This window comes from Kwoniella bestiolae, chromosome 1 (assembly GCF_000512585.2).
Source record: "Kwoniella bestiolae CBS 10118 chromosome 1, complete sequence".
Taxonomy (NCBI): Eukaryota; Fungi; Basidiomycota; class Tremellomycetes; order Tremellales; family Cryptococcaceae; genus Kwoniella; species Kwoniella bestiolae.
Genome location: NC_089241.1, coordinates 8,232,628 through 8,259,419, shown reverse-complemented (window position 1 = coordinate 8,259,419; position 26,792 = coordinate 8,232,628). Strand labels below are relative to the sequence as shown.

At 47.4% G+C, this 26,792-nt stretch overlaps 11 protein-coding genes across 11 annotated transcripts; 8 read left to right on the top strand and 3 right to left on the bottom strand.

Moving 5' to 3' along the window:
• Nucleotides 1–409: 409 nt before the first annotated feature.
• On the top strand, nt 410–971 carry I302_103080 (uncharacterized protein; the record flags this gene model as incomplete). The annotated part of the gene is made up of 3 exons (XM_019188452.1): nt 410–664; nt 719–793; nt 861–971. 3 exons carry the CDS (start codon nt 410–412, stop codon nt 969–971), a joined length of 441 nt encoding a protein of 146 aa, XP_019051330.1.
• An 836-nt stretch (nt 972–1,807) lies between these two features.
• I302_103079 (uncharacterized protein) lies at nt 1,808–3,065 on the bottom strand (the record flags this gene model as incomplete). The annotated part of the gene is made up of 5 exons (XM_019188451.1): nt 1,808–1,939; nt 2,075–2,167; nt 2,307–2,472; nt 2,550–2,701; nt 2,838–3,065. 5 exons carry the CDS (start codon nt 3,063–3,065, stop codon nt 1,808–1,810), a joined length of 771 nt encoding a protein of 256 aa, XP_019051329.1.
• A 389-nt stretch (nt 3,066–3,454) lies between these two features.
• On the top strand, nt 3,455–5,143 carry I302_103078 (uncharacterized protein; the record flags this gene model as incomplete). Its single annotated transcript, XM_019188450.1, has 5 exons — nt 3,455–4,041; nt 4,204–4,271; nt 4,336–4,343; nt 4,459–4,818; nt 4,946–5,143. 5 exons carry the CDS (start codon nt 3,455–3,457, stop codon nt 5,141–5,143), a joined length of 1,221 nt encoding a protein of 406 aa, XP_019051328.1.
• Nucleotides 5,144–5,513: 370 nt separating this feature from the next.
• I302_103077 (uncharacterized protein) lies at nt 5,514–8,006 on the bottom strand (the record flags this gene model as incomplete). The annotated part of the gene is made up of 11 exons (XM_065869612.1): nt 5,514–5,569; nt 5,650–5,687; nt 5,765–5,885; nt 6,003–6,099; nt 6,165–6,281; nt 6,404–6,512; nt 6,678–7,115; nt 7,331–7,430; nt 7,524–7,596; nt 7,696–7,773; nt 7,968–8,006. The coding sequence occupies 11 exons, from the start codon at nt 8,004–8,006 to the stop codon at nt 5,514–5,516; spliced, it is 1,266 nt and encodes a 421-aa protein (XP_065725684.1).
• A 595-nt stretch (nt 8,007–8,601) lies between these two features.
• I302_103076 (uncharacterized protein) lies at nt 8,602–11,245 on the bottom strand (the record flags this gene model as incomplete). The annotated part of the gene is made up of 8 exons (XM_019188448.2): nt 8,602–8,667; nt 8,734–8,776; nt 8,849–9,034; nt 9,147–9,656; nt 9,718–9,897; nt 10,001–10,220; nt 10,359–10,622; nt 10,780–11,245. 8 exons carry the CDS (start codon nt 11,243–11,245, stop codon nt 8,602–8,604), a joined length of 1,935 nt encoding a protein of 644 aa, XP_019051326.2.
• A 1,845-nt stretch (nt 11,246–13,090) lies between these two features.
• Nucleotides 13,091–13,669, top strand: I302_103075 (uncharacterized protein; the record flags this gene model as incomplete). The annotated part of the gene is made up of 1 exon (XM_019188447.1): nt 13,091–13,669. One exon carries the CDS (start codon nt 13,091–13,093, stop codon nt 13,667–13,669), a length of 579 nt encoding a protein of 192 aa, XP_019051325.1.
• Nucleotides 13,670–14,459: 790 nt separating this feature from the next.
• I302_103074 (uncharacterized protein) lies at nt 14,460–15,176 on the top strand (the record flags this gene model as incomplete). Its single annotated transcript, XM_019188446.1, has 1 exon — nt 14,460–15,176. One exon carries the CDS (start codon nt 14,460–14,462, stop codon nt 15,174–15,176), a length of 717 nt encoding a protein of 238 aa, XP_019051324.1.
• Nucleotides 15,177–16,011: 835 nt separating this feature from the next.
• On the top strand, nt 16,012–16,596 carry I302_103073 (uncharacterized protein; the record flags this gene model as incomplete). Its single annotated transcript, XM_019188445.1, has 1 exon — nt 16,012–16,596. The coding sequence occupies one exon, from the start codon at nt 16,012–16,014 to the stop codon at nt 16,594–16,596; it is 585 nt and encodes a 194-aa protein (XP_019051323.1).
• Nucleotides 16,597–17,625: 1,029 nt separating this feature from the next.
• On the top strand, nt 17,626–18,195 carry I302_103072 (uncharacterized protein; the record flags this gene model as incomplete). The annotated part of the gene is made up of 1 exon (XM_019188444.1): nt 17,626–18,195. The coding sequence occupies one exon, from the start codon at nt 17,626–17,628 to the stop codon at nt 18,193–18,195; it is 570 nt and encodes a 189-aa protein (XP_019051322.1).
• A 582-nt stretch (nt 18,196–18,777) lies between these two features.
• I302_103071 (uncharacterized protein) lies at nt 18,778–20,336 on the top strand (the record flags this gene model as incomplete). The annotated part of the gene is made up of 2 exons (XM_019188443.1): nt 18,778–19,048; nt 19,675–20,336. 2 exons carry the CDS (start codon nt 18,778–18,780, stop codon nt 20,334–20,336), a joined length of 933 nt encoding a protein of 310 aa, XP_019051321.1.
• A 2,883-nt stretch (nt 20,337–23,219) lies between these two features.
• I302_103070 (uncharacterized protein) lies at nt 23,220–26,276 on the top strand (the record flags this gene model as incomplete). Its single annotated transcript, XM_019188441.1, has 5 exons — nt 23,220–23,607; nt 23,773–25,070; nt 25,127–25,173; nt 25,239–25,318; nt 25,390–26,276. The coding sequence occupies 5 exons, from the start codon at nt 23,220–23,222 to the stop codon at nt 26,274–26,276; spliced, it is 2,700 nt and encodes an 899-aa protein (XP_019051319.1).
• Between the last annotated feature and the right edge of the window lie 516 nt (nt 26,277–26,792).

Genomic DNA, 26,792 nt, shown 5'->3' with positions numbered 1-26,792 from the left:
CACTTGACGTGAGGTGTTTCATAACATCATTCTGCCACCTGAACGCCGAAGATCACCACGACTTTGCTTGACTGGGACTTCAACTATGTGTATGCAAGAATGATTATCTTGAATACCTTCTTCATCGTGCACAGGGCATCACAATATTGGTAACGCATGAGTATCCTTTACCTTGATACCCGTCCTGTGGTGCGAAACCTAGACGATCAAAATTACTTTTCTTTCGGGGCTCGGAAATCCAATTCCGCACCTTGCCGATAAGTACCGAAAAGAGACTGCATTGTTACCATACTTATTCAATGATGACAGACATTCGTTTCAAGGAGTTTATTCTGCTTACGAAGATCGATCTCAGTCCACACTGACCTGCTACACGACAGTAGTAGGTGTTCGTTGCCGTCTATCTGAGATGAGCTGTACTGACCTTTACACAGTGGCACCTGTTCCACTCACCATCATCAAAGGCGCCTCTCACGCCCATCTCCCCCTCCCCCAAGGCGAGAACGGTACAGTGGGCGATATCCTCGAACTCCAGACGAACACCAAAGATGAGAAATGCTATATCACTTCGGGGTTTTATCGAATAGTAGCTGGTCCCGCCAGACCCGCAACATACGATTTCGAGGAAGCGAAATTGGTTTTAAGAGGGGAGATTGATATATTGGTAAGTTTAGTTTAGCAAATCATCAGTCAAGCGACTGATATCAATTGATACCAGGACGAAGCGACGGGTGTGGCGCACCATACTGTTCCGGGAGACTATATTTACTTCCATGTTGGCTCAAAAGTACAGGTGAGTGTCAGTGGTCTTGAAAACATTCCTTTCCGCCTCACACGTCTCACATATGTTGTTGGGCTAGTTCTCATCGCAATCCGAGGGATTCGCTTTCTACGTAGTGACTAGACCGACTAGGAACCCACATATGGTTGATCGTGCGGAACAGCTGTCTCCTAACAGAGCTCGACTATGATCAGCTTTCAGGAATTGGATATGTGTGCTGTATACATGGTATATAAAACACAGTTTACCTACTATACATTGTGGCCCGCTGAGAGTTTTGTTCGGAAATGAAATGATCTACGTACAGTAAGCTGCTTACCTCCATGAGGCAGATGTTGAGCATGACACTCACATCCCCTGAATCCAGTAGTCGAACCAATATCTTCGGACTAAAAACAAAGAGCAATGCATCGACCGAATCCCTAGCTTTGCCTTGTAACTCACGCACGAGCGAATCATCAAGACCAAAGGACAAGACCCTATCTTTCTTACGCGCACGACGGGGGTTATTTCGATCTAACAGGACGAAATATGTGACTATCAATACTAAGTCTGTTTCTGGGGTGCAAACGAAGGCTGACGATCCCTCGGAAAAGAAAGCGAAGACAATCGAGGAACGGGTCTTAAAATTGCGTGAAGGCTGTGGTCTGGGTACGACATTGACTGAAAGTTGTAATTTTGGGAATAAGGATAGGCAAGAGTATTTGAGCGATGTTAAGAAGAGATCGAGGTATGTTGATTCGATTGTGAGGGGGATGAAAGAGTGGAAGTGATTTGGATAAGGGTTGCAGGACGGATAGGGGATTCACACAGTCAGGCGGAGGAATCAGGTCCTGGAGAGTTGGGGAGATTGCATGATTATACATACATTACGAAGATGGTCTTCCTTACACATGAATGTCCATGAGTTCGGCCTGTGAATCCATAGTATTTCACTTTTCTGCGATGCTCGTTTATCTACGGTTATACAATCTATCTTTTCTTACTGTATCTTACAACAAATCCTCTTCTTCTAAAATTGTCGGATCACTTTTTCCGTACGAGCCTCATTAGACTTACACCCTCTCTGCTGTATACCTCCTTCGCACCTGGTTTATCATCGTCAACGGGAAACTGATTGAAATGCTTTTTCAGCATTGCAAAGAACCTCTTGTCGGCCTGCGAGTGAGACAGATCAGCTTTCGTCCATATAATGTATTTCGTGTTCCTGGCTGATACACAATCTGACAAAAGTCTTGTACTGATACAGCAGGCGAACAATGGAACATCTCGGTACACTGTGAGATGACTCACCTTCCTCCGCTTTTTCCAACAAAATAGGATTTCAACCTCTTTATCTATCGGTGCGAGATCGCATAGCGTTTGTACCAATAGTGGAAAAGCGGGCTAATTCAAGTCAACAAGGTTAGCATGCGAATGTTTGAGAGGATATCTGTGATGTTACTCTCCAACAAAAGATATGTTGCGAAGGTATTGAGAAGTTGGGATGAGATCGTCAGATTGCACTTGTGAGAGAAGTGCTCACCTCGAAATACACACAATCCGCTGCCAAGATTATATCCAGCTCTTTCACCGGTATCGACTTGGGCAGATCTTCTCCCCAGTTCAGTTCTGCTACGTGGACATTTCGTTTATGCTGTGTCGAAGGGAGGTTCAGTTCCGCGTTGACTTTCATGAGATCGAGAAGTATCCTGAGCGGCAGAAGGAAGGTCAGCACTCTCCACTGAATGATGATGCGTAGATGAGATCCAGTATGTATAACACTTACGATTGATCTGTCACCCATACTTCACACGAAGGCTCTAATATCCCCGCTACGATACCTACTAAGCCTGTTCCTGAACCCAGCTCTAGGATCTTCTTATTCTGTAGACAGGATGGGTCCAGGCCGTGTCGGTAGGCGATATACCTCGAGAGGACCTGAGGAGGTACAATGGGGGATCAGCAAGGCGTATCCTCGAGTATTTGAGGTTAAGCCACGCATGAAGACACATGGGATCGATAAAGACTGCGATAGCCCAGTGAGGGACGATACAGATCGTTCGTACAAGCTCACCTCTCCAGAAGGCCATGCAATCCCCCCACATCCCGGTCCAGCATCCACCTTCAACCTCACCTCATCCCTCAATCCCTCAACTACCACCCTCGTCTCCTCTTCTGCCTTTGTAGTGGGCGGCCTGGGCGGTGCGAGCGATTCGAACGATGGTAATGCCGCGTCCGAGCTTGTGGTTGAGACTGAGGCTGAACGTGATCGGGGAGGTGTGAGGTCTGTTATGGTGACCATTGTGAGTTGGGGGGAGGAGAGGAGTAGGGAGGGTAGGGCAGGGAGACGAGAAGAGGGGCGGAGAAGGGAAGGGGTTGTACCTGTATCCTTTGTATATAGGGATATGCCAGGTTTGAGGAGATGTGTCATTTGAATCAGAGTTAGTCACGATAAGATCACAAATTACAGGGGAGACTAACTTTTTCGAATTTCCAGGGATGATCAGTGTGTGCGGGGTCTCCACATCTATAGAGTACATACACATCACACAGCTTGAAAGGAACAACAACGAAAAAGAAACACATCATATTCTGCCAAGAAGACCCGAATACCCATACTATCCCTCATCAAGCTCTGATTAGAGCTGAAAGAGGACGCGGTCTCCGTACACCTGCTGAGGAAAAGTCACAATGACATCCAAGACCACGACCATACCCACACCCTACTCCGCTACCTCACCTTCCATCCCTCCTCCACCCCCCTCACCAGGCCGACAACGTACCATCTCCACCCTTCGCTCACCACGTATCCAATCATCCCCTATCCTCCTCCACCCCCTTCCTCCCACCTCGTCCCTCAACAAAGAAAGTGTCTACGCCTCAGAGCTAGAGCTGGACAAGCAGACCAGGCAGATCCAGAAAGAACGTCAGTTGCAGGAAGCATTACAGGAACAGCTCTTCAGCGCTGAGCGCCTAAAAGTAAAAGAAGAGCAGGGCACATGGTCTGCTATCCAGCAGGACAACCTCAAGGGGAAAACCGAAGGGAGGGGGAGGAACGATTCATGGGGTCATTCTAGGGGGTTCACACATCCTCCTCAGGCGTTCGAGCTGTACAAGGCTATTGACCAACATGATATTGATTATATCATGAGGATACGGGATCATAATTTTGGGTTGTTGTTGCAGAAGAATGGGAATGAGTTTCCGATCTTGTATGCTACGAGATTGGGGGAGAGGTGGAGGGATGTGGTGATTTTGCTGGTGGGGGCGCTGTCTAGGTGAGTGAGAGGGATTGGGAAAGATATGTCTTCTTTGGTCATACTCTCTTGCAATTCGGATCCTGCCTGGGATGGCATTAGCTTCTTGCACCACGAATGTCGGACAGAAACAAAGTGGAAAAAGAATGAATGGTGGCTGATGAGAGTATCCCTTCTACCCAGATACGTCAACCACCTCGACCCAGAAGATTTCGAGAAGAAAGAAACTCTGCGAACCTTGAAAGCTCTACGTGAGTATATCTCATCAAACCTGTCTACAAATCATAAATGCTGATAATCACCATCTACGTATAGGTGCGAACGTGAGTATTCTTCTCTAGTAATCTCGAGTCTTCAGTGACAAAGCCGTGCGATTCAAAACAATCGAAGTCGAATCCCTGCCCTGAGCTTTATGCTGATATGTACCCATTTCCTTAGCTCAAACTAGCAATAGACCATACCCTCCTCCACCTCCCACCAGGCCATTCTCCCGTGCTCTTATCAAGCTACCTCCAAGTCCTCATAATGTCCGAAGGTGATTCCTTCCTGTACAAAGCCATCCACGAGATATCCCTCCTTCTCCGATCTCGGTCCGGCTTGTCTCACGAGGGGGATGGGGTCAAGCCTGTAAAAGAGGCGGAATCGATCATACGTAAATTCTGTACGAGGGAACTACGCGGGGTGAAAGGTGGTGTAGGGGATGTGGAGGAGTATATAGCTAATGCGACGTTGGATTTGGTCATTATGGCGGGGTGGAGCTTGGCTGTCCCGGGAATAGCGGAAGGGGCGCTGTTGCCTGTGAGTGCTAGTCTATATTGCTGGGGCATACATGAGACATGCTGTATGACTATTGACCCGCTTAAAATTTTATCACTCCACTCATCGCGACTCACATACTGATACAAATTCTTGATCTGCTTGCTAGACACACACATTCGCACGAGACTTACGGACCTACACTACCTTTATGGAGCATCTCGAGGCCAACCTCACAACGATTAACAAGCTCAATCCGCGTATTCGGAAGATCTTATTTACTTTGAGAGACCTAGCGGGGGATAGTAAGAAGAGTGTTAGAGGGAGGCTGAACGATGTTCAAGCTGTATTGGATGCGCAGGGTTAACGACAAAGAGGAGAAAGGGAGACTGTAAATTGTAGATTGATAGGCTAGGCGATCTATTGAATGCCCTTAATGCTCTCGTGGATAAGGCGATAACCATAGCCAACTTTGTCAGTTGTATCTGTACTTCATTATACTGTATCCAAAAGCGTTGTATTCCTATATATTTGCTCAAGATGAACGATCCATGATCATGATCAATTATACTCATAGAACCATGAGCTGGCGAGTTTATCGTCTCGTAACATCCAAAAAAAGTACATCGATCAAGTCAAACTACTATTGATTCTGGTATATATATGTTCCAATTTGTGTGTTTACTAATTTATGTGTTTGTGGTGGAATATCTATCATGACTGACTGAAGGCCAAATTTAGATACCGAATTTAGCAGCTTCGACAGCTTTGGAGGCGGCTTCGTCAAGACCATCTACAAAATTACGAGGTGAATAATCAGCTTCGATCATGTTGTTCCATGCCATTAAGTGATACACAGAAACGACGACTCACCGAATGGGAAGATCTTCAATCCTGATTCGTTGATCATCCTGCACATACACCAAAGACAGCGATTAGTCTCCGTTTACTCGTGAGAGGAGGTATGTAAGTAGGATGAAGAACTCACTTCTTAGCCTCGGCCTCTTTCGTACCTTGTAATCTGACAACCAAAGGAATGCTCAATTCAAGTTCCTTGGTGGCCTTGATGATACCCTCGGCGATAACGTCACATCTCATAATACCACCGACTATGTATCCGAAAATAAGGTATGTCAGCCACTATCGCACGCACCTACAGCGCACCGAATATGTCGGGTGAAAGATGAGGAATGTAACATGAGTTCGGGGTGATGAGCCATACTCACAGATGTTAACGAAGATAGACTTGACATTCTTGGAAGTCAACAAGAGCTCGAAAGCCTTCTTGACGGCATCGGCAGTAGCACCACCACCGACATCAAGCTATGATTGACAGACCTCACATCAGCTAATCGAGAACAGGAAATTGATGTATGTCCAAAGCTCACGAAATTAGCGGGAGATCCACCGTGGAGGTTCAACACGTCCATGGTAGCCATGGCGAGACCAGCACCGTTGACGAGACATCCGATATCACCGTCGAGCTTGATGAAGTTGAGGCCGTACTGAAATGAGAGGACAAACATCAGCTGAATTTCAGGGCTGCGATCAAAGGACAAGCGGAATGGGTATGAGGTTGACCTGCGATACGGCTTTTTACCTCAAGTAGAACCGAGACTTGACTCACCTCGGCAGCTTCTACTTCTTGAGCATCCTCTTGAGTGGTATCTCTAAGCTTGAACACGTCCTTTTGTCTGAAATCGGCATTGTCATCGAAACCGAATTTGGCGTCCATACTGATTCGTGAGACGTTGGATTAGCATCTTGCGTATTTTGACTACCTCCTAAAATCACTCTCAAATGATATGAAACGGAAAGCGGGACGTAGCTGTACTTGTGATCCCATGGGAGCCTTGGAAAGACGATGATATGAACCGCGATCAAGGAAGACCATAACTCACCATAACACCTGCCCATCCGACAACTCAGCCAAAGGGTTAATCTCAATCTGCGTCGCGTCCTTCTCCTTAAAGATCTTATAGAGGTTCTGGAAAGTCTCGGCAGCGTTCTTCTGCGCGGCATCCTTGAATCCCAACTGCTTAGCGAGATCGAGGGCCTTGTCGGAAGAAATACCATTATCGAAATCCAGGGTGGTAGTAATGATAGCTTCGGGTGTGTCGTGCGCTACATCCTCGATGTTCATACCTCCCTGAGAGGAGGTTACTAGTACTGGTGCACCTCTGGCTCGGTCGTTGAGGACGGCAGCGTAGTATTCCTTTTGAGGGGGCATTCGCTCGGCGAGCATCACGGCGTTGCAGATTCGTCCCGCGGCTCCGGTTTGCTTGGTTATGAGCTTGTGACCTAACATCTTGGAGGCGAAGTCTTTGGCCTGGGCGGGGCTGTGTGGGTAGGACAAGGGTCAGCCCAGGTCTTTCATGAAATGTATATGACATGTATGGTGGATTTCCTGCTTCTCTCTGACTTCCTCTCCTTAATATGCTCTTCCATCCAAATGGAAGATAATCTCGCTTCTACATATAATGCCCTTCCTCCTCACAATCCCCTTGACCTTTCTCGACTAAGGCTATGGTGCTCGTAGCGAAATGTCACTCACGAATCGACCATCTGCACACCACCCTGGAACCCAGAATCGAAATGACCTTTACCTCTTCCACCAGCTAACACCTGAGCCTTGATGACGAGTTCATCTTTGCCTATTCCACATCGAATATCACAAGATCAGCGCGCAGGCGGGCGTGACCGCGTGGATGAGAGCCAGAGCTGATGGAGAAGGGTTGCTCGCTTACCGAACGACTTGGCAACTGATTCAGCCTCTTCAGCTGAGAAGGCAGGTAAAGCCTTGGGAGTGGGGATACCGTACTATCATATCATATCAAACAGCATTAGATCTGAGATACTCTACTGCCACACTTTACCCCTCTATTATAGAGCAGAGGAAGAAGGAAATTAAACACGTACAGAGTTGAGTAATTGCACTGATTGATATTCGTGAATCGAAAGATTCCTCTTTTGCTGAGCTGAGACTCCCTTGAGGGGCTATTTACATCCACCGAGTATTGTCAGCTCAGCTCCCTCCTTATCTATGCATTGCTCGGTGGTCCTTCTCAGTGAATCTCTCTACCACTACCACCGACCTCCCTCTTGCATGTTGAAGAGACGAATTCGGTAATGCCGAATCTCCTCTCCAGCTCCACCGTCTGGTCCAAGTCGACAGGAGAGCCAGGACTCACTCGTACAGCTGATCTGGCTAATCTGTATCCGTTCAACATCTTGATTGTGCAGTGCGAGTATGATGATGATCTTACAATGATGCTTGAGTATCCAAGTATATGTCACTCCCAAAAATCAACAATCCCATTCATTCAGCTGAGTGTAACCGAAGGTGTACTGTACATACTGTACCAAAATGACGGAACACCTTGAAAGTATGGATGATCGGTTATACTCGATATATCGCCGAACAACCCCGCCACGTTGCGGCAACTGCTCACTGTGTAATAATGTGGGGAAACACTTAGCAAACTACTCTATTGCATCCAAGATATAGAGATATATACATATCATTCCATCCCATCCCATTGTGAATCAGATATGATAGTATGCCTAAGAAAAGCAAGCAAGAGCAAGAAAATCGATCTAAATACCAAGACCATATTTGGTATGACCCCCCCCTGTTTAATCACCCTGTTCCAATTTCAAGCTGAACTGAACTAAACCGTAAATTTGTATCGCTATAACCCACATATGCACAAATATTTCATCCGCTAGATGCACATCTTATGTAGAGAAGCTGCAGTAATTTCCATATATCAGCATATTCTCTCGCACCGAGATAGCGGATTGATCAATAGACCAGAACAGCACTTACATTCCCAAAATCTTGAATGGCGGTGAAGTACCTCCCGCCTCACCTTGCAATTGACATTCGACCTATGACCACAACGACGAATCAGCATAAATCGTGCGAGATATGTATATATGCGAATGATGACTTACGAAATGAGAACCCCTTGATACACCTCTATCAATCATCACAAGCCTGTACCACCAATATCAGCTACTAATCCTTCTTTGGGGACCAATACTAAGGCTTCAAGAAGAGTTCACGTACGTAGCAATGACATCCTCTACTTCAGCAGTACCTGCCAATTCCTTTGCTCCACCAACATTATCATCCACCCAGCATTTGACCGTACCCAATGGTTTATCAGGTGGAGATTGCAGGAAGTAGATTCCTACGTCACCCGCACCGAGTTTGAGGGGTACTCGAAGTCTTGCGGTGGGTTGTTCGGCGTACCTACATCATCAAAAAACAAGGAATGTATCAGCTGGTGTGCCCATATAATCTCACACATGCATGCCTTGTTTGATTCATCCATGAAATCGCGGCAGTAAGAAGCACTACTCACCAGTAATGTCTATCCTCATATACCGCCCCCTTAGGTGGATGGTAAGTATGCCACCCACTCCCATAGAACAAACTCGGAGGTAAAGGGTTGATCAAGTCGCTAGCAGCCACACAGAACGGTTCGATCTCTCTGAATTGCTGAACATCGTGTGGTCTATCGTTCAACCTCATTTGTGGAACCCTTAATCCCTGGTATCGTTCTGCCAAAGATGATCCAGCAGAATCACCATCTCCTGGATCCTGTCCTGGCATACCCTTTCTCAATCCCACTCCACCAAGGAGTGATGGTCCACTCGCAGAATTATCTCCCTCAGTACCTAGGTTGGGTACGTCAAAGGCATGTCCGTTTATTGCTGACCATCCGGAACAGATTTGAGACATGATATATGAGATCAAGACGTCCGCGATGAGGTCGTGTCCATTATGATTGGCGTGGTTGGGATCGGCGTAGAATGTTGATCGAGCTTGTTCGGGCATCTCGAGGTATTGTTCGTAAAGAACTCCTTTGGCACTGCAAAGAATAGATCTTCAGCTCCGAGGGGACAGTGAGCACCGTGCACAAGCTGACTGACCTGATGTGAGGAACATCGTAGAACTGAGCAACGACATTATGGAGTAGTTCGGGTCCAGCGAACCCGTTCTGAGCTTGTACTTGAGGACTGAAGTGACCCAGGATGATGACTGCTGGCATCTCTGGTCGGACGAGGATAGATCGGACGAGAAGCTCGAAGTGTTGAAGCCATTCTGGATCGCTACGAAATCGAGGAATCAGGTGAGCAGACGGGCTTTTGTCAAATCAAAGGTATAGCCATTCCGCAGGCAGTCTCCATACATGCAAGGGAATGTCATACTCACTTGGGATCAGCAGCATCAAATTCCAAAATCACCAAATCAGTCTTATCAGGTAAATGGTGGGAGTTGCAATAGGCGTAGTAAGCCGAATCAGTCTTCTTGGTAGCTCCATTGGTCAATTCGTTGGCAGGATGAGGGAAGACGGTGTTCCACCAATCGAAGAATTTGTGTGGATAGCATTTCTCGTTGACTGGATCATCGCCTGCTCCGGTACATGCGGAGACTGCGGTAATTGGGAGGATCAGCACAAATTCAATTCTCATATATAAGATAGATTGCTTCAGAGGGGTCAAATAGCATTGCAGCTGATACCCTCAGGTAAGGAAGAACAGCGATATGGATCAGAAGAAGATGAACCCACCTGATCCACCCAAAACGCTCAATGTGACACTAGCTCCACTCATAGCTTTTTGCAGTACTCTTTGCACTCTGGCGTTCGTCCCGGTGTGTAATCTAGATTTCAACAATTCCAGCTGACCTCTCCTAGCTGCTATGGCATCACCTGGACCGAACACCGGACAGAATTCGAACGGAGCGGGGTCAACGAGGGAGTTATTCAGGTAATCACGGGGGATGAGGTGGGCTTGGTCGAGGACGTGATGGTGTGGGTCTTCTGAGGATCCGGCTGTTGTTGGGGGATGGAGGGAACGGTATTGTTCATGGAATTGGGATGGACGAGATATAGGTAAAAGGGGTTGAGCAAAGGGTAGGATAGGATGTGGATGTCAATGTCAGTATGTCTCACAGACGTGTAAACGTAAGGTATGTGATGGTCTACTCACAGAACAACAGTTTCAAGAGCAATATAAACCCGACAAACCCAGTGACAGCCATCCAACCCTTCTGCGACAACCCAAATTTAATCCCCTTTGACCTCTTCCCAACCAAGGAACTAAGATTTAACGTCAACCCATTCTTACTTCTCCTACTTTGGATCCCTCCCCCAGGCTTCTCCGTCGTACCGTTCCCCTTCCCCGATCCAGATGATAGTCGTCTCTGTTGATTTGTCGTGGAGTTGAACTCTGTTCCAGATGAACTAGAGGTCATACCGTCCGGTACGGCATTCCCAGCATGAGCGGCAGGTGTGGAAGGTCCCTCTCCGCCAAAGTATTCTGGGTTGGTAGGATGGGCGGGGTCGTCCTCTGAGTGAATACGGGAAGAGTAATGCGACATCGGAGTATCAGGTTCGAGGGATTTGGATTGGGGTGTCTCTGGATTGGAGTTGGGATTGGATCGTGTACGAAGCATCCCTCTTGATGGACCCGAGATTATAGGGTGAGACACACTTGTTCGTGTGAGGTTGATATGTCGCTTCGACTATATCGTGGTTGGGCCAATGATTTACTATAGCGAGTGAAAGATGGAGAGAACAGGTCGGTCAGCATTGCCATTATTGACCTTTTCCTTCCGGACGAGTTGGGCCAGATTGAGGAGAGACTCACCTATTTTGATGGAGACCTTGATCCCTGTGTTCTGAATTATGTGCTTACTTGTTCTGTGGTTCAGCTGCAGGACACCATGTGAATATGTGAATGAGATAGGTCGAGATGTCTGTCAATGGGTAGATTGATGTATTCTGTCAAGTAGGACGCGTTAATCTTTACATATATATACTCGTACATATACAGTACATACCTCTTGGACCCTGAATCTTATACTCCGTACGTACTTACTCAACGTGGCGCAACCACATGGCTTTACGTAACACTTGCCAAAACTCACGAGACAGCAAGAGCAAGAGTGTCAAGGACGTGCGCATGAAAATTCACGAGAATCGAGTACGAAGATTGCTAATCAACATAGCTAGTACTTTGTGCCCATGGATCATGTTGTTACATGCTCTGAGACTCGAGCTACTGGTCCAGGCTAGCTCCACTATTCTCTCATGCGTCCACTTCCGTCTCTTGTTGAATCCGCAAAGACGCCTGCCTGCCTTATCCGCTCCAATGCTGCCTCCCGTCTCTTTTCGTTGAGGAGTCCGTACTGTACGATACCAAACTACGGCGGTGACAGGCCAGTGGAGCTTCACCGCCCGTTAATCAGATGAAGGGTAGGGATACCGACTATACTTTGGTAAAACATCTTTAGTAGCTTATAAGACCGCCGCCATTTCGTAGCATAATATAGTACCAAACAAATATCCTAGCTAGACACCTCTTTTGCATGACATATAGCCCACCCAAGGATGAAAAAGGAAGAGACCATATGCGCTCTCTACCCTACTCGATGGAGGGAGGCTGTCACGCTCTGGATCGAAAGCATTCCACGCAGAGGATGATCCTTTCATGTCCGGCCTACACGTTATATGACATCTTTTCGAATGGTTGAGTCGATTGGACGGGCAGTAGATGAGTGAATGTGTGGTCCGAGGTGCTCGGTGGGCTTCTCACATGCCATCAGTGCCGAATGAGTGAAAAGTTTCGATATCAAAGAACTACAAGCTACGCCATCAACTGAGAAACGATGCACACCCTTGAGAGAACAAGGACCAAGGACGTGCGCCGAAATCGATTCGAAATATCATTCAGCATACCACGGTAGTCTGATCATATACTGTAAGACGTCTCTAACTGAGACCTTTTCGACCGAACACGGTATTGACACTCCTCATAAGCAGAGGCAGATCGTACAAACTGTGATGGAGTTGGACGGATCGCTGGGCATGCCATCCAGAGACGAAAATTGACAGAAAGAGGACCTGCTCTAGAGAGGCGAACTGTTGACAACAAGGCTGTGTCTTGAATTTCTAACCCGGAACTCCGCTTTTTCTCCTTCACGTCACAATGGACTGAGAGGCATACAAAGGCTTGAATGACGTCAAAAAACCAGAGAGCACGAAGCGAGGGTGACGGTGGAGCATGTCAGAGAGGACGGGCGGATCACGTCGAAGATCATGTGCAACCTTTCATCACTTCCTTTGCCCATTGCTTCCCTTTCATGCCAAGGAGCTCATCGAAAGAGGAAGGAGAAGTACATAAGGGGCGCAGATAGCAAGCTTTTCCGGAGCAGATTATCGCTCTGACCATCCAAGATTTGTCACCACACACCGTAGGCCCGTGGAGCTCAAGTATACATCATAATAGCCCAGTCGTAATGCGTTCCCCTGCCAACACAACTAACACAGACGGTGTTTCGAGAAACACTTCTGAGGCCCAAGTCGGTGGCGATTTCGCTCTGGAACCTTTGAACCCCCTCCAAGAAGGGATTCATCGAGCTTTCAACCGATGGTCGGGACAGTACGCTTACTCTCTTCAAAGGGGATGTGTCCAGATCTTGAAAACATGTGGTGAGCAAACTCAAAAATGGACTGATGCAGATTTCAAGGCGAAAATATCAGCCGCTGTTGATTCTTCCTCTAACGGTGAACAAATCTTGACTGTCGGAGCAAGGAAAGATTTTATCAAGAAAAAGCGAGCAGAAAACAATGGTGGAACTCACTATATCAGGTGCTTAAATCTGGGAGGAGAAGAGAGTATGTACTGTTTAGATGAGCTTGAATTTGATGGCAGGACACCTCCCGAAAATGACGCTGGCCAAGAATACTTTCCTCGAACTTGGGAAGAACGAATGACCGATTGGCTGTTCTCTCAGGACGCTAAATCCTGGAACGAACTTGCGAACAAGATCTATGGTGAAAGAACTGCTAGATCTTCATATCTGGGTCGCCGATAATCCAAGGTAGGAGAGGCGCAGTCGATGAGGCCTCGATAGGACAAAGGTTTCGACAGCTCGCCCGCGCGGAGGAGAGGGGGGGCGCGATCTTGGTGTGTGGTTACGTGGGAAGCACTCTAACTCTATGAGCAGTCCTCGAAGTGGCTTATTGAGATGACTTGTTTGTTGTGGGCTAGTATATATCTTTGATATGTCAATATTCACCTATGATCCTCCTTTTGTCTTGCGCTCAAGTTGAAAAAGGTGATTCTCAGATGTTTGTACCGACATCTTGTGCCTCATTTATGGCTCTCCCCATGCCTGCGCTCTCGAGCCTAGTACGATTCGCAAGTAAGACCTCCGTGAAGGAGACCCTGTAGTGCACCAGGAAAACTGATACCAGCCATGACGGCATGTGTCGCCAGGAGAACACAAAGGTTGCCGCAGGTGCACAGGTCGAATTGGTGCAGAATTGCCAACGCCAGTCTATCCAAAGGATCTAAATGACGATGAGAAGGGTGCACAGGCAAAAGGAAAGAAAAGCTCGAACCCGCTTCAGGCCAATGTCAGAAAAAGCAGGTAGGGCGTCTTCAGGACAGATATGACGCAACCTTACGATCTCCGAGCTTTGTTGAACTTGTGTCTAGTTCGCCACCGAGAGGGGGCGTGCTACCTTATAAAAAGGGGTGGGATAATCGCACTTTTCCTCATTTTGTCTTCCTCACTCAGCAACCTTTCCATTCCACGACGTCCCTTCTTTCCTTATACTGAGGCCACATTCAATTGTGACATCCATTTTTCTTATTCGACGATGACTACCATTCCATCCGATTCTGACACGACGAGGACTGCGGACCACAATACCGGAGATGTTTCGACCGATGAGACCAACATCTACTCAAACGAGATCAAATATGCAGCCCACGAGCTGAGAAGAAAGGCTATCGATTTACTCATAAGGTCTGATGTCATGGGGGCTCGAAAGCATTGCAACGCCATCGGTGGTCTACGCATTTTCAAGGAGGATAGGGAAGATCGGACCAAGCATGACTACGATCAAGACGTGCATGACTATCATTGTGTCAGAAACCCTCAGGCCTCTGCATCTCTTACTAACTCGGAGTGGGAAGCTTACAAGACCGACAAACTGGAAGACTTGAAGAAGAAAGACACCGATACCGGACAACTCGTACAAACGTGCAGCGATGCTCTCGGCTGTTCAAATGGGATTATCCCAACTGCGTTGTCATACCTCGCCAGCGGTCTAGGCTATCTTACGGGACATAGCAACAAGGCATATAACCACAAAGGCTCTCCAGCTGCCTTTGAAGATTACATTGCGTGCAAAGATTCCGATCAACTTCGTGATTGGCAGAGTGACGCTGCAACCTGGGGCGGTAATATCCTCGTTTCTACATTGTCCCCTGAGGTGATCAGTAAGTTGGGCCCCAGGACTTTCCAGGCTGCTCTCCATAACGGAATGGGGGACGATCAAAAATCCAAGATCGACTCCCCAACACATGCATAGCTGCTTTACTGTGTTGGCGGAATCAAATATGACTTGAAGAGCTCGGATGGTCATGGTCGGTTTGGGGCCTGTCAAATTTTCATACTGAATCTTACTTCTACTCTTTTCTATGCACATGCATTATATACTCATGTTCAGCATACTGTACCTAGGTGGATGAAATGCATAATGATGTGGGTAGGCGATTGGCTGACTCTCGTGACATATAGCAGGTGTTCAACTGATTTACAACGTCGGACAGTGACGACTCTAGATAGACTGCTGTAACTAAGGATGTCCTTACAATGCTTCCTGGCCGCATGCGAGGTTGTAAGCGTATGATCTACACCACAAGATATCTGGAATGGAAGAAAAGATCATCTGAAAATACAAATCCATCATAGAGAAAATACTGCAGGGCACGGACATTTCGAAACTACAGCTATCACGCTTTTTCATGCTGGATGTGAGGTGGCGCAAAACTTGGTCTCAGCACTAAGTAGGTGTTAAAGCACCTTTTGGGTCTTGTGTGCTATTTGAGTGAGCGTCCGACAAGTATCAATATGGATATGCAGTCATATCTCATCCAGCTCTCCGAGGGAATGCCTTCGAGAGTGGCAGTGCGTAAGACAACGGATGGATAAATACAGTATGACGTAGCTGTATGGAAGAAAGGTAAGAGTCGCTCACCTAGGAAGAGATCAGACGTCGTGATACTTCGCTGATCGGTACCGAAAGGGGATGGGGATGAGGCAAACATACGCCAGTATCAATTATAACTTGCCACTATCTCTAATTGCCCTTGCATCGTTCGACTTGAACCGTAGATCTATCCGATATGGCACCTTCGCATCGCATGACCAATTCGCTCGCCACTAAGGCCTTCAAGACATCTGATGACTCACCCAAGAAGGCGGTGCACTTGTTTCAGGAAGCGAATGACAGGACCATAGCGTCTTTGCTGGAGAAAGCGAAGGACGCCTTCTCATGCCGGAAAAATGCTGAAGGCTTGACCTATGAAACAGCCGCGGGAGTTACAAATGGCTATCACAAGAAAACACTGGATTGGACGGCTGAGCAGTACGTCAGTTCCGCAGGTGAGCGACTGTCATTCGGAGGCTCGGAGATCACGGACCTTCTCGCAGTGGAAGGTTGTGCGTCAAAGACGGAGCAGGCTGTGGGGGATCTCATCCATCCATCGACAAACGAAAAAGTTAGAAGCTATCAAGCGGACGTTTTTGATAGAATCAGATCTACTTTCCGGGAAGTCGACTCCACTGCCCAGGACCAGACGACCGCATGCTCGTCAGTATCACCAAGTCAAGGATTTGACATCTATCTGCTTGGCTTGACGGCAACGGACAAAGATGCTCTGGACAATTGGATTGTAGATTTGACATATACGAATTTGGCAAAGATAATGAACTTTGTGGGTGAATAGTAGGTCCGCGCTACTAAGAGTCTGTTTGACGGTGTCCTGATACGTAGTATTCATTGATTATATGAACATGTGTTTTGCTTCGGGGCACACCTCTTGGATAGATTGTAGTGACGAAACATCGAAACAGACAACTGATCACAGAGGAAGGTGATTTCTGGTGGCCATGGTCCTCTCTCAAGGATTCTTTCATGCTAACATCTCGTGATTGCATCACCACTTTTCACTCGCTGCAAGAAGTTCAGTAGGCTGTCGAGCTGCTGAGCAGAGCGGGTGTATGCTCTGGGCAGCTACGGTCACGTGTTGATTTTTGTCCTGATGAGTCTGCTATGTGCGCACAGTTGTGGTCACATCTGATAAACTCCGGGTCCGCTGACACGGCCGCTCAGATCAGACACGGAAAGATCGTAGCTCAAACGTGGAGTATGGACTCATAGTCTGGACATGCTCTACGAGTCAATCTGTTTGTTCAGGAAAGACCTCGTTGAAGGGACGGAAGTTGCAGATCACGAAAAGTTAGACAGCTACAGTAGTACGCATGTTGTCGAGCGTGGTCCGCCGTCATCGGCTCACACAAGTGTGTTGAGAAGGTTGGAGATCCTGCTCAGACCCTTGCCAAAGTTCTCGGTGGGATCATGCAGTGTGCAGCCAGCCTCATAAAGGCAAGCTAGCAACATGTCCGGAACAGATATATCGATCTCAGCTAGGGGTATACATATCTTGGACTCTCAAAGGTTAAAGGAGCATTAAAAGCTGTACAGGTTTTGAGACCTGTCGCACGACGACCTCAAGGGCTGGAATGAGTCGCGTACTGTTACTGTTTCACTATGATGTGACGTCAGTTCATCCTTACATTATATTGAAGGAGGATTGCTCCAAGCCAAAAAAGTGAATGGATTGCCTCCTATCAGGAGAATTCGACTTCCAGTCGCTACTCAAATTAGGATGTATATAAACAACGCATAAGGGGACGGCTATTTACTCTGGGTGTTTTTCTTCGGTTACATTTTTCGCCACTTCTCGTCACGCAAAATGACGGTATCAACACAACGCTCCTTCTTGGCCGACAAATCTTCCCAGGACTCGTGTGATCGCGATGGCACCCTTGGGGATCCCCCATCTATCGATGGACCAAAACATCTCTTCAAGGAAGGGATTGAGCGAGCTAAAGAGGCGCTGAAGACTGACCAGGAGCGACAAATGTATCCGCTGCTTGCGGGTCTATACGGCATCGCTTCAACGCTCGTGAGCAGTTTTGAGAATGGTACCCTAAACTGGACAGACGGAGATTTTCACCGAAGCTTTTCAAGCAAATACCGCTGCAAATCTCGCAGAACCTCTGACTCTCTCGCTGATTCGCCATCAGGAAGGGAGCCTGAACCTCGACAACCGAAGTATGCATATGATCTCGCCCTAGAGGCCCTTGCCTCCGCTGTCTCTGCAGGTGGTTTCAGCGACCCTGCTTCGCCAGTCCAAGTGACTCTGCCTCAAGGTTTCGAAGGTTATCTGCATGACCTTACCCCCGAAGCGAAACGCGAATTGGACGATGACATCACCGGCCAATGGGACATCGTCGTATTTGCGTCTTGCTACAGCTACTGAGACAGAGGATGAGTGATGCTTTCTTGTGCATGAAGAAAGGGTTGGATCCGTATTTAGTCTGAACGATGATGCTAGGTATAGGGTACCGACTCGAAGGGTTTTGTATACACCGTAGAGGCTAATTTCTCGGTGTGCGGTGTGAAAATCTGATGGATGACCTTGGACGGGCAGAAGGAAGATCAAAGCCCCGATGGATAACAAGATCTAATCGAAATGATGTTGGTAGCCAACTCATCACATCTGTACATATATACATTTCCGTTCGTTCATTCGTTGACCGACGTCCTTTTGGCCTGGGAGCATGGTGTTCACCAGATCCTTTGTGGCATCGTCTCTTGCACAGCAGGTCACTTGCTCCACTCTTCCTTTGGGGAAAACCCAAATTTGAAATATCACATTGGCCTTCGCATCGACGTGAACCACCCCCTTCACTGTCCGTATACACTTATGACGACCCTCCATGGTTTTATCACGTTAGCGGAAAAGTCTTGATCAAGATTTGAACATATCTTGTGAGCATTTTGTTCTTCTCCCACATTCTGAGCGATTATATCTGTTCAATAACCTAACACAATCATCAAGATGTCCTCCTCAGTATCAGCCTTGGTCCTCCGAGAGATCATACGTGAGACGATACAACGTCTACGAGACTCGGTGAACAATCGGACGGACGCGGATATTGCCAGTGACAGACTTTCAAAAGCAAAGGTTCTCGAGCATCTTCATGAAGATACTCAGGATTGGACCTTGGGTTCTTTCACTGAGAAGCTCGCGACGACCTGTTTCCCAGACAGAAATCCACCTCGTATCACCCAAGGAGAACGTGCCGAAATCCTTGCGAACACTCGAACGCGTATGGCCAACTCTCAGGATCAATCCTTGCGCTATTTCTTAGGGAGTTGAATACCCTTGAAGCTGAGCTTGTAGATACGTATACCAGATATAGGCCAAGAGATTTCACACACGAAGATCTGATAGATACGGATGATTATTCTACTCGGACTCCCGAAGAGGCGATGGTTGATTATGTGTTGAGCCTTGGTCAAGGGGGCTTGGAGGATTTATCGAAGAGATGGTATGGAGAGCGTCAGAGGGTATATAGCGAGCTGAGGAACAATCAGGGCGAGAATGAGGGAAGGGGACCGAGGTCATGTTGGGCAAGTATCTGGCTTTTTTGATGGTGGACAAGGGTACTGCAACCACTTTCTCGTCCATTGACGTCGATGCACTGCATTTGTCTGAGTGGTGGAGACCAGATCAAAGGATGCACCTATGATGATAGAGATTACCCATTCCTTTTTGGTTCTATGTCATCATCGGATCCAAACGCATGCAAACAGAGTGTCAGTGCGACACACAGTTTAACCCTCGTATCTGTTCTTAAGGGAGTTTGCAGATCCTCATGACATGGCACTTTGCCACTCCCTATCAAACGTTTCATCGACTGTCACTTTACCGTTCAACACATTGCAAAGTCAGCCCCTACCATCCGTGCCGATACGACTCCTATTGACACTGTCGCCACTGCAAATGTATACTCCAAATGGCACGAAGACGCTATTCGAGCTAAGCAGGACCTGCGGAAAGGTGCCGACTTGGACCTCAATAAAGCCAATCGTCCAAAGTATATAGCGAGTATCCAGCTGCTCGAAACAATCGTGCGCCGAACGGGTACGTGGACGCAGGAAACGTATCTCGCCAGGTATTCCGACGCTTGGAGAGAGTACAAGCTTTCTCAACCTGGGTTATCGCAAGCAGGGGACGATGTCACCCGAGAGGCAAGATCAAAATTGAGCGAGAGATTTACTAATTATATGACGAGGGAGGATGAATCGGGCAGACCAGTGGATATCTCCCTTCATTGCCTCTCGAAGTCGATTGGTAATGTAGAGAGTGCCTTTCAATCTGTTGAAGGAACCCGGGACGGTCCAAAGGTCAGGAGAAACAAAGAGGAGGTGTACCGACCTGAAACGTCCAAACAGGTTTTCCAAGATTACTTATTCTCGCAGGACCCCAGGTCAAAAATCATCAGGTCCCTGACGGATGAATACCATTTGGTAGGCCAGTCACTGAGGAAGGCGCAACATGAGTCTGAAGAAGGCGCAAAGCATTGCATCCAAACGGCTTGCCCGCCTATCTAATGTTGATACTGTAGTTTGCAGGAGCCCCTTTTATTGCAATTGTTTAGTTCTGTCACCTTCGTCAACACATGCGAGTGAGGGTGCTTGCTTGAATCAGGCTTATCGTGTAGAGAATGGTACATGATTTGTAGTGCTCAGCAGGCAGCAAATATGTGATGAAGTGAATGCTTGCACTTGACGATTCGCCCATCGCCAGTGGGCCGGTCAGCTTTCCGTACACATTCGTTTGAATCGACGTTCATCTGTACAGAGAAACAAGGAGAAAGTAGTATCCGAGAACTGATCAAATCGCTTCTGAGGTTATAGTTGACACACTGTATAACACGCGATGACATCTTCGAGGATCTCCCGATAGCAGAGCTTTAGCTAACGTGAAAGGGAGAGATAACCACCAAGAGGAGTGGTGGGCGTTTCAGCACCGCAATTTCAAAGTCTCAGTAACTTTGTGTTCGGACTTCGAATCATGCCAATGAGACTCAGCTCAAAAGTCGGTTCTTGAGTCCAAGAGATAAGCTGCGATAAGGCTACAACTATCAAGATATAAATGTATATATCGACGTGCAGAACCGTTGAAAGTCCATCCGTTTCATCTTCCACACACTTCGAATTCGAGAAACACCATCAGTCCTCCCCTACACCGCACCCTGGGGGAAATATAAGATTGATCTCGTATGGTAGAAGTATGTCCACCTATATTGACTTTCACGACTGTTCGGTGCGGACTATCGCTCACCTGGAAAGTCAGATCAACTCGCAAGAAGATCCCTCGTATATCTTAGCTAAGGTCGATATTCTTCGTGATAAATCCCAGTACAACCAAGAATGGGGCCCTACCTATTATTCCGAGAAATTGGCAAACCTCTGGTACCCTACGAGAAATCCAGGATGGTTGACGAAAGACGAAAGAGAACAAGCGTATCGTGATACCATGAATCCTCTGACAGACTCTCCTCGAAGTCATGTTAACCAATTTGCAAGCGTTATCAACGATATCAAGCATGATCTTGATTGCTGTACACCAAGACAAAGCGATTATGTTGATCTGCGCGGAATGGATAGATATGACCCTCAGACCCCTGGAGAAGCATTTGTGGATTCCATGCTGTGGGAAGACTTACCGACGCTGTTGGAGATAGCTGGAACGTGGAATGAGAATATTGAGAGATACAGATTACAGTGGGAATGGGAGAAGAACCGAAGCTGCTGGAGAAGCTCTTTGTGCCCGCCGTGATTTGCTGAGTGACTTATGTACTTTTTCTCAATGTGGTACTTCGTCCACTTTGCTTTATCGCCGTAATTGTGCCGTATCAAAGTGTATATAAACAAACTGTACTCAGCCCACGCTCTTCCTCTTCAACTTGCAAGTATCCTTTGCCTTTATCACTACCCGATTCGATTGAAGGATCGTTATCTTTCTGCCTTGCTGTGAATGAACGCACCATTCCTTATCTCAGTCTGACAGAGAGATATCCTTGCATCCCAGCAATTACGTTTCCCAAAATAGACTCTTTCTCTTGGAGAAGAAGGGTGGCGTCCAACCTCGATTGCACTACAAGTACTGTATCTCCGCCGTATGCCGCGCCGCGATTCTCTTGAACCCTGAATTCCGGGTTCGAGGTTTTTAACCTTACCTGTGTAACTGCCATGTTGTTTAGTACGCACGCTTTGAGGCCTGGAATAAATAAGATGGAGGCGAGGTACAGTAGTAGTCAGAATGCAGACGTCACCATGATACTTTGTAGTTCGTTTACTTGTCATCCATTTAACAGGTGGTGATTGATGATTCACATATATCGTAGACTGAGAATTGTAAGAACATTATCTTGTTGTACTTGTATCTCTGTGCTACTACATCCATCCTTGATCGTCTCAAAGATACAAGTCAACAGCGAAATCATCAAAGGACGATAACAAACACCGTGGTACGGCCCCGAACAACAAAACGAATAGACCGAGCCCGAAGGTGTAGGTGTCAACTGTCAACGTTTATTTTAGGTTGTGGACATCTCGGTGTGTTGGTGTACCAGGATCACAACATCTGATATCTGTCACGGTCACACTATCCGGGCAACCACTCTTCCCCGCCTGACCAAGGACCGATTGTGTACACCATCGACAAAGCTGTAGAGGTGCAATTTACCATACAATGTTCCTCTCTTCGTCTTTCAACCGATAGCCCGATACCTCACAATCGCACTGGAACGTCCTTTGGCCACGCATTTCCGCGCACAAGCGAATCAGCCCAAACATCCTCTGATACACGTTTTACTATTATCATCACCATCAAACCCCAACAGATTGTAAAAATAATATTGGGGAAATAGAGATATCATTAGTCACTGGTGACATCAACAAACATTGAGGTGGTGACGAGTCCAGTCTGGGTTAGATAGTCAGGGAGAGAAAGAGCACAGCACACTCGGTCGTCACCACCATCAGCGCTTCGTATTCACCATATTGCCATTACAACAGTTGGGACGACGACATACGGCTATATACCAACCAGGGCAAGGAGCATATCATTTTTGAAACACTCTTCCATCGACTCTCGACTCCTTTCATTAGCTCAGAACAAGCCAAGGTTCACCAAGAATAGATAGATCTACCGCAACTACCCTTTGTTGTACATCACCGACTCATCACCAAACATATTAAACAGCTCATCTGAATCAATCCGGTCCGATCCGCTCACTCAACCTAATCCAGATCCGGCGTGACAGTGACAGTGATAGATTGTCGATCAACACCTGACATCCACGCACGAACCTTTACCCAAACATCCAAACCATTGAACCATTCAACCATTAAACCCGGATCTAGTCGTGGAACAGGAAAAATAATTATTAGTCGTATGATCAGACGGATTTTCTGGGGAATTCCAAAATGGCGACCTCATCATTACTGCGACCCAGCTTGGGTATACAAGATCCACCCTCGTCATCATCAACTGCTCCCTCACGTTCATCCTCATTCTTCCACCCAACACCTAGATCAGCTACACCAGTAGGATTCCCTACCTCTCTCACTTCTTCCTCACAAAACCTCCCTCAACAGCAACAGCAACAGTCAACGCACCATCATCATCCTGGCTTATCTTCAAAATTGAAACACATGTTTGATAATCAGAAGTATGCGTTGTTCGAAACTACCGTTGTCATTCATGAGTTGGGGAATGTCCCTCAGCTGTCTGGTGAATTCGATGTGAAATGGAAGTTCAGAGGGAAAAGACCCAGGCCCAAGGAGATGTTGGAGTCGACGAAGAAAGGTCATCGTGAGTTGATTACACATTATCGTGGTCATCTTTGCTATATCCATCATCCACCCTACTTTCCATCATTACCTCACAGCGCAAGCTATACTTGACATCCTCTCGTTCCCCACTTCCTTATCTGCGAGTGCGCATGGAGCTGCGCTGACTCGTCTACTCTCGCTCTAGCCCCACTCCTCAAACCCTCTTTACCCAACCTCAAACTCCAGTCCCAGAACATGCAAGCTTCCTCCTCCACTGCATCAGTCGGGACCACATCGACCGCTTCTTCCGGACCATACCCACCTACACCCCGTTCACTCCTCCCACCACCTACGTCGACCGCCCCGCCTCGTCCCCTCAAATCGCTGTCCATGCCTCCCTCCAGAGATAGTTCGGATAGACCAGAAAAGAGGGGATCCGAACCTACACCGCTCAAACAAGTCATCGCACCCGACACACCTTCTCCTGAACTTCAGTCGGGTGACATACCCACCGAGTCACCACAGCAGATCACCGATGAACCTGAGGTATTCGAGGAAGACGACGAGTCTCGCTCTAGAAGTACGAGTCAGTCAAGTGAACAGTCACGTTCATCATCTGGAAAAACTGGATTACCACCTCTCATTAACATACATCGACCGAGCATAACATCTTCATCAAGGCCTTCTCACGCTTCTTCCGGTATGTCAACTCCTACCGACAGGTTGGCCGTCCCATTCCCCGTTCCCGTACCTGTCAGAGGAGGTACCACGCCATCTTATTCCACTCTCATCGATCCTATGGCAGATGTGCATGCCGAATCGTCCAGGAGAGGAATGAACCGTACGATATCAATGGCTACTACCGCTACTTCATCTTCGACATCGACATCTACCAACACTGCCAATGGACCCTCTCGACCCTTCCCATCTAGAGTCAGATCGTTGTCCGGTCCAGGATGGAAGAAAGATCACGGTCAAAGTCATAGTCATGGTCAACATCACAATGGGACACAATCAGATTGGTTATCCGAGATGAGAAAGGGTACGACACCTTCCAAACCGCTGAAATCACATTCCGCCAAGTGGGATTATGAATTGCATCATACATTCCGAGTCCCACTTAGTAAATCCTCTACTGCGTCTGCTACGACACCTACATCGACTACACCGACCAACGCTACTTTCCCTTACAAACAGAAATCATCCTCTGGGCCAGTCTTGGGCGAAGGTCCATTGTCGGAATCGGGATTGCGATTGGTCATTGAACAGTTACCTTTCTCTTCTTCTTCTGGAAGTAAAGCTCATCCTTCTCATTCGACGAATGACGACAGTTCTTCGATATCCCATACTGGTAGAGAGGTGGTATCGGAAGTGATGAGAAAGGAAAGTAGGGAGAAGACTGTTTTTGGAATAGTGGATATTGATTTGGCGGCGTTTGCGGGAAAAGGTATGATGACTCGAAGGTTTCTGTTGAAGGGGAGTAGAACGAATGCTACGATCAAGGTGAGTCTCTTGCTTCGTTCCCAGGCGAAGGCTTGATGCTGATACGTCGATGCTAGTTGTCGGTTAATATGAGGTGGATAGGCGGTGAAGAGAAATGGGCAGCGTGAGTGATTATCTGCCTTTACGTTGGAATACGCTTGAGTTGCTGACCTGCTACTGTCGATATAGCCCACCAATGCAGGAAGGCCATCATGTGTCGGGAGTACACGATTTCATGCCTGATACGGAAGGGGCCATGCGTAGTGATTGTAAGTGAACGAGCTTTGTCTGGTCGAGAGGTATGATCTGTTCGTAGCTGATGTGAATTTACTGGGTGTAGTGGCTCTCGTAAAGACGCCTTCCAATTCTTCCTCAGGCTCTTCCATGGGATTGGAGCTACAAAGATCACGGACAACCTATTCAACCGTATCATCGAATTATCAAACCCGTAATGGATCCTTAGCTGAACTGGGGCGATCAATTACGAACCACAGCTATCAATACTACGAGAATCACCTTGCACCTTCGATATCACGCAGATCAACCAAACTCACCGATAGTCCTCAGAAAGACCTGAAACATTTGAGCTCGATCCCCCAACCTGGAAGTGGAAGACAATCGCCCATCCCATCGCCTACGCCTGGGTACGTCGCCAAACCGCTGGAACCTTCACCGGTCATCATGAATATCTCGAAAGCCCATGGAGGGCACAAACACCATACTCATCATTTACGACGACATGGACATGGGAACGGAAAGGGACATCATCATGGTCATGGAGGTGGATATGGTTCACACGGTATCAGTGATCTCCCCCCCGAAGTCATCATCGAAGCTATCTTCAACCCTCATCCTGCCTCTGTCCATGGGCCGTTCACTTATATCCCGCAGACCAAGGGGATTAGCGAGTACGATCTGGAGAATGAAAAGCAGGTGTTGGAGAAGGTTATCAAACGGGCTCAAACGCCTCCGACCAATTCGAATTCCAACTCTGGTTCAAGGGGGAGTAGGACCGGGAGTGGACATACCAATGAATTTGGGACTGGGGGAAATACTCCAGAGAATGTCATTGATTTGAGTCATGAGCATGATTCTCATGAGACCATGACTAGTAAACATAAATTGCCTTGGAGGGGGATGAGGGTTAGGGCGAAGGCAGAGAGGGAACAGAAGGAGAAGGAGAAGAGTATGAAGGGTAGAGGTAAGACGAGCTCTGGTGGATCATGAGTTTAAGTGGTGGAGTGGACGGTATTTCCCATCTCACTGTTGCCATGAGGTGGCAAGGGAGATAGGATGCTTTTCTAAGGAAGTGACTTGGTTGGAGGACAGGATGGGATAGGATGGGACAGGATATTTTCTTCATATAATTCTTCGTGATATTGATACTTCTTCCATTCATTCGATTTCGAGTTTGTTTGTATTAAGCTTGATCACTCACTCGATATGCTGTATACTAACATATGGCATGTTGGGTTTATGTGCATGTAGCATGTATCTATATCTCATGTTGAGTATCTCGACAAATCATAGACTGACTTTCGTGACAACTGTGCGATCAGACTTTTCACAGTCTAGTCAGGGGAGGTAAACCTTTCTCTCTACTATGGAGTGCTTCAAACAAGACATGTCCCAAGTTCAGGTCCGAGTGAGGCAGCAGATGATCCCTTATTTGCCCTTTGTGAGTTGTGGGCTGAGAGCGCTCGCCATTGACCTTCTGTCTTCGACTCGTTTGCAGATACGCTC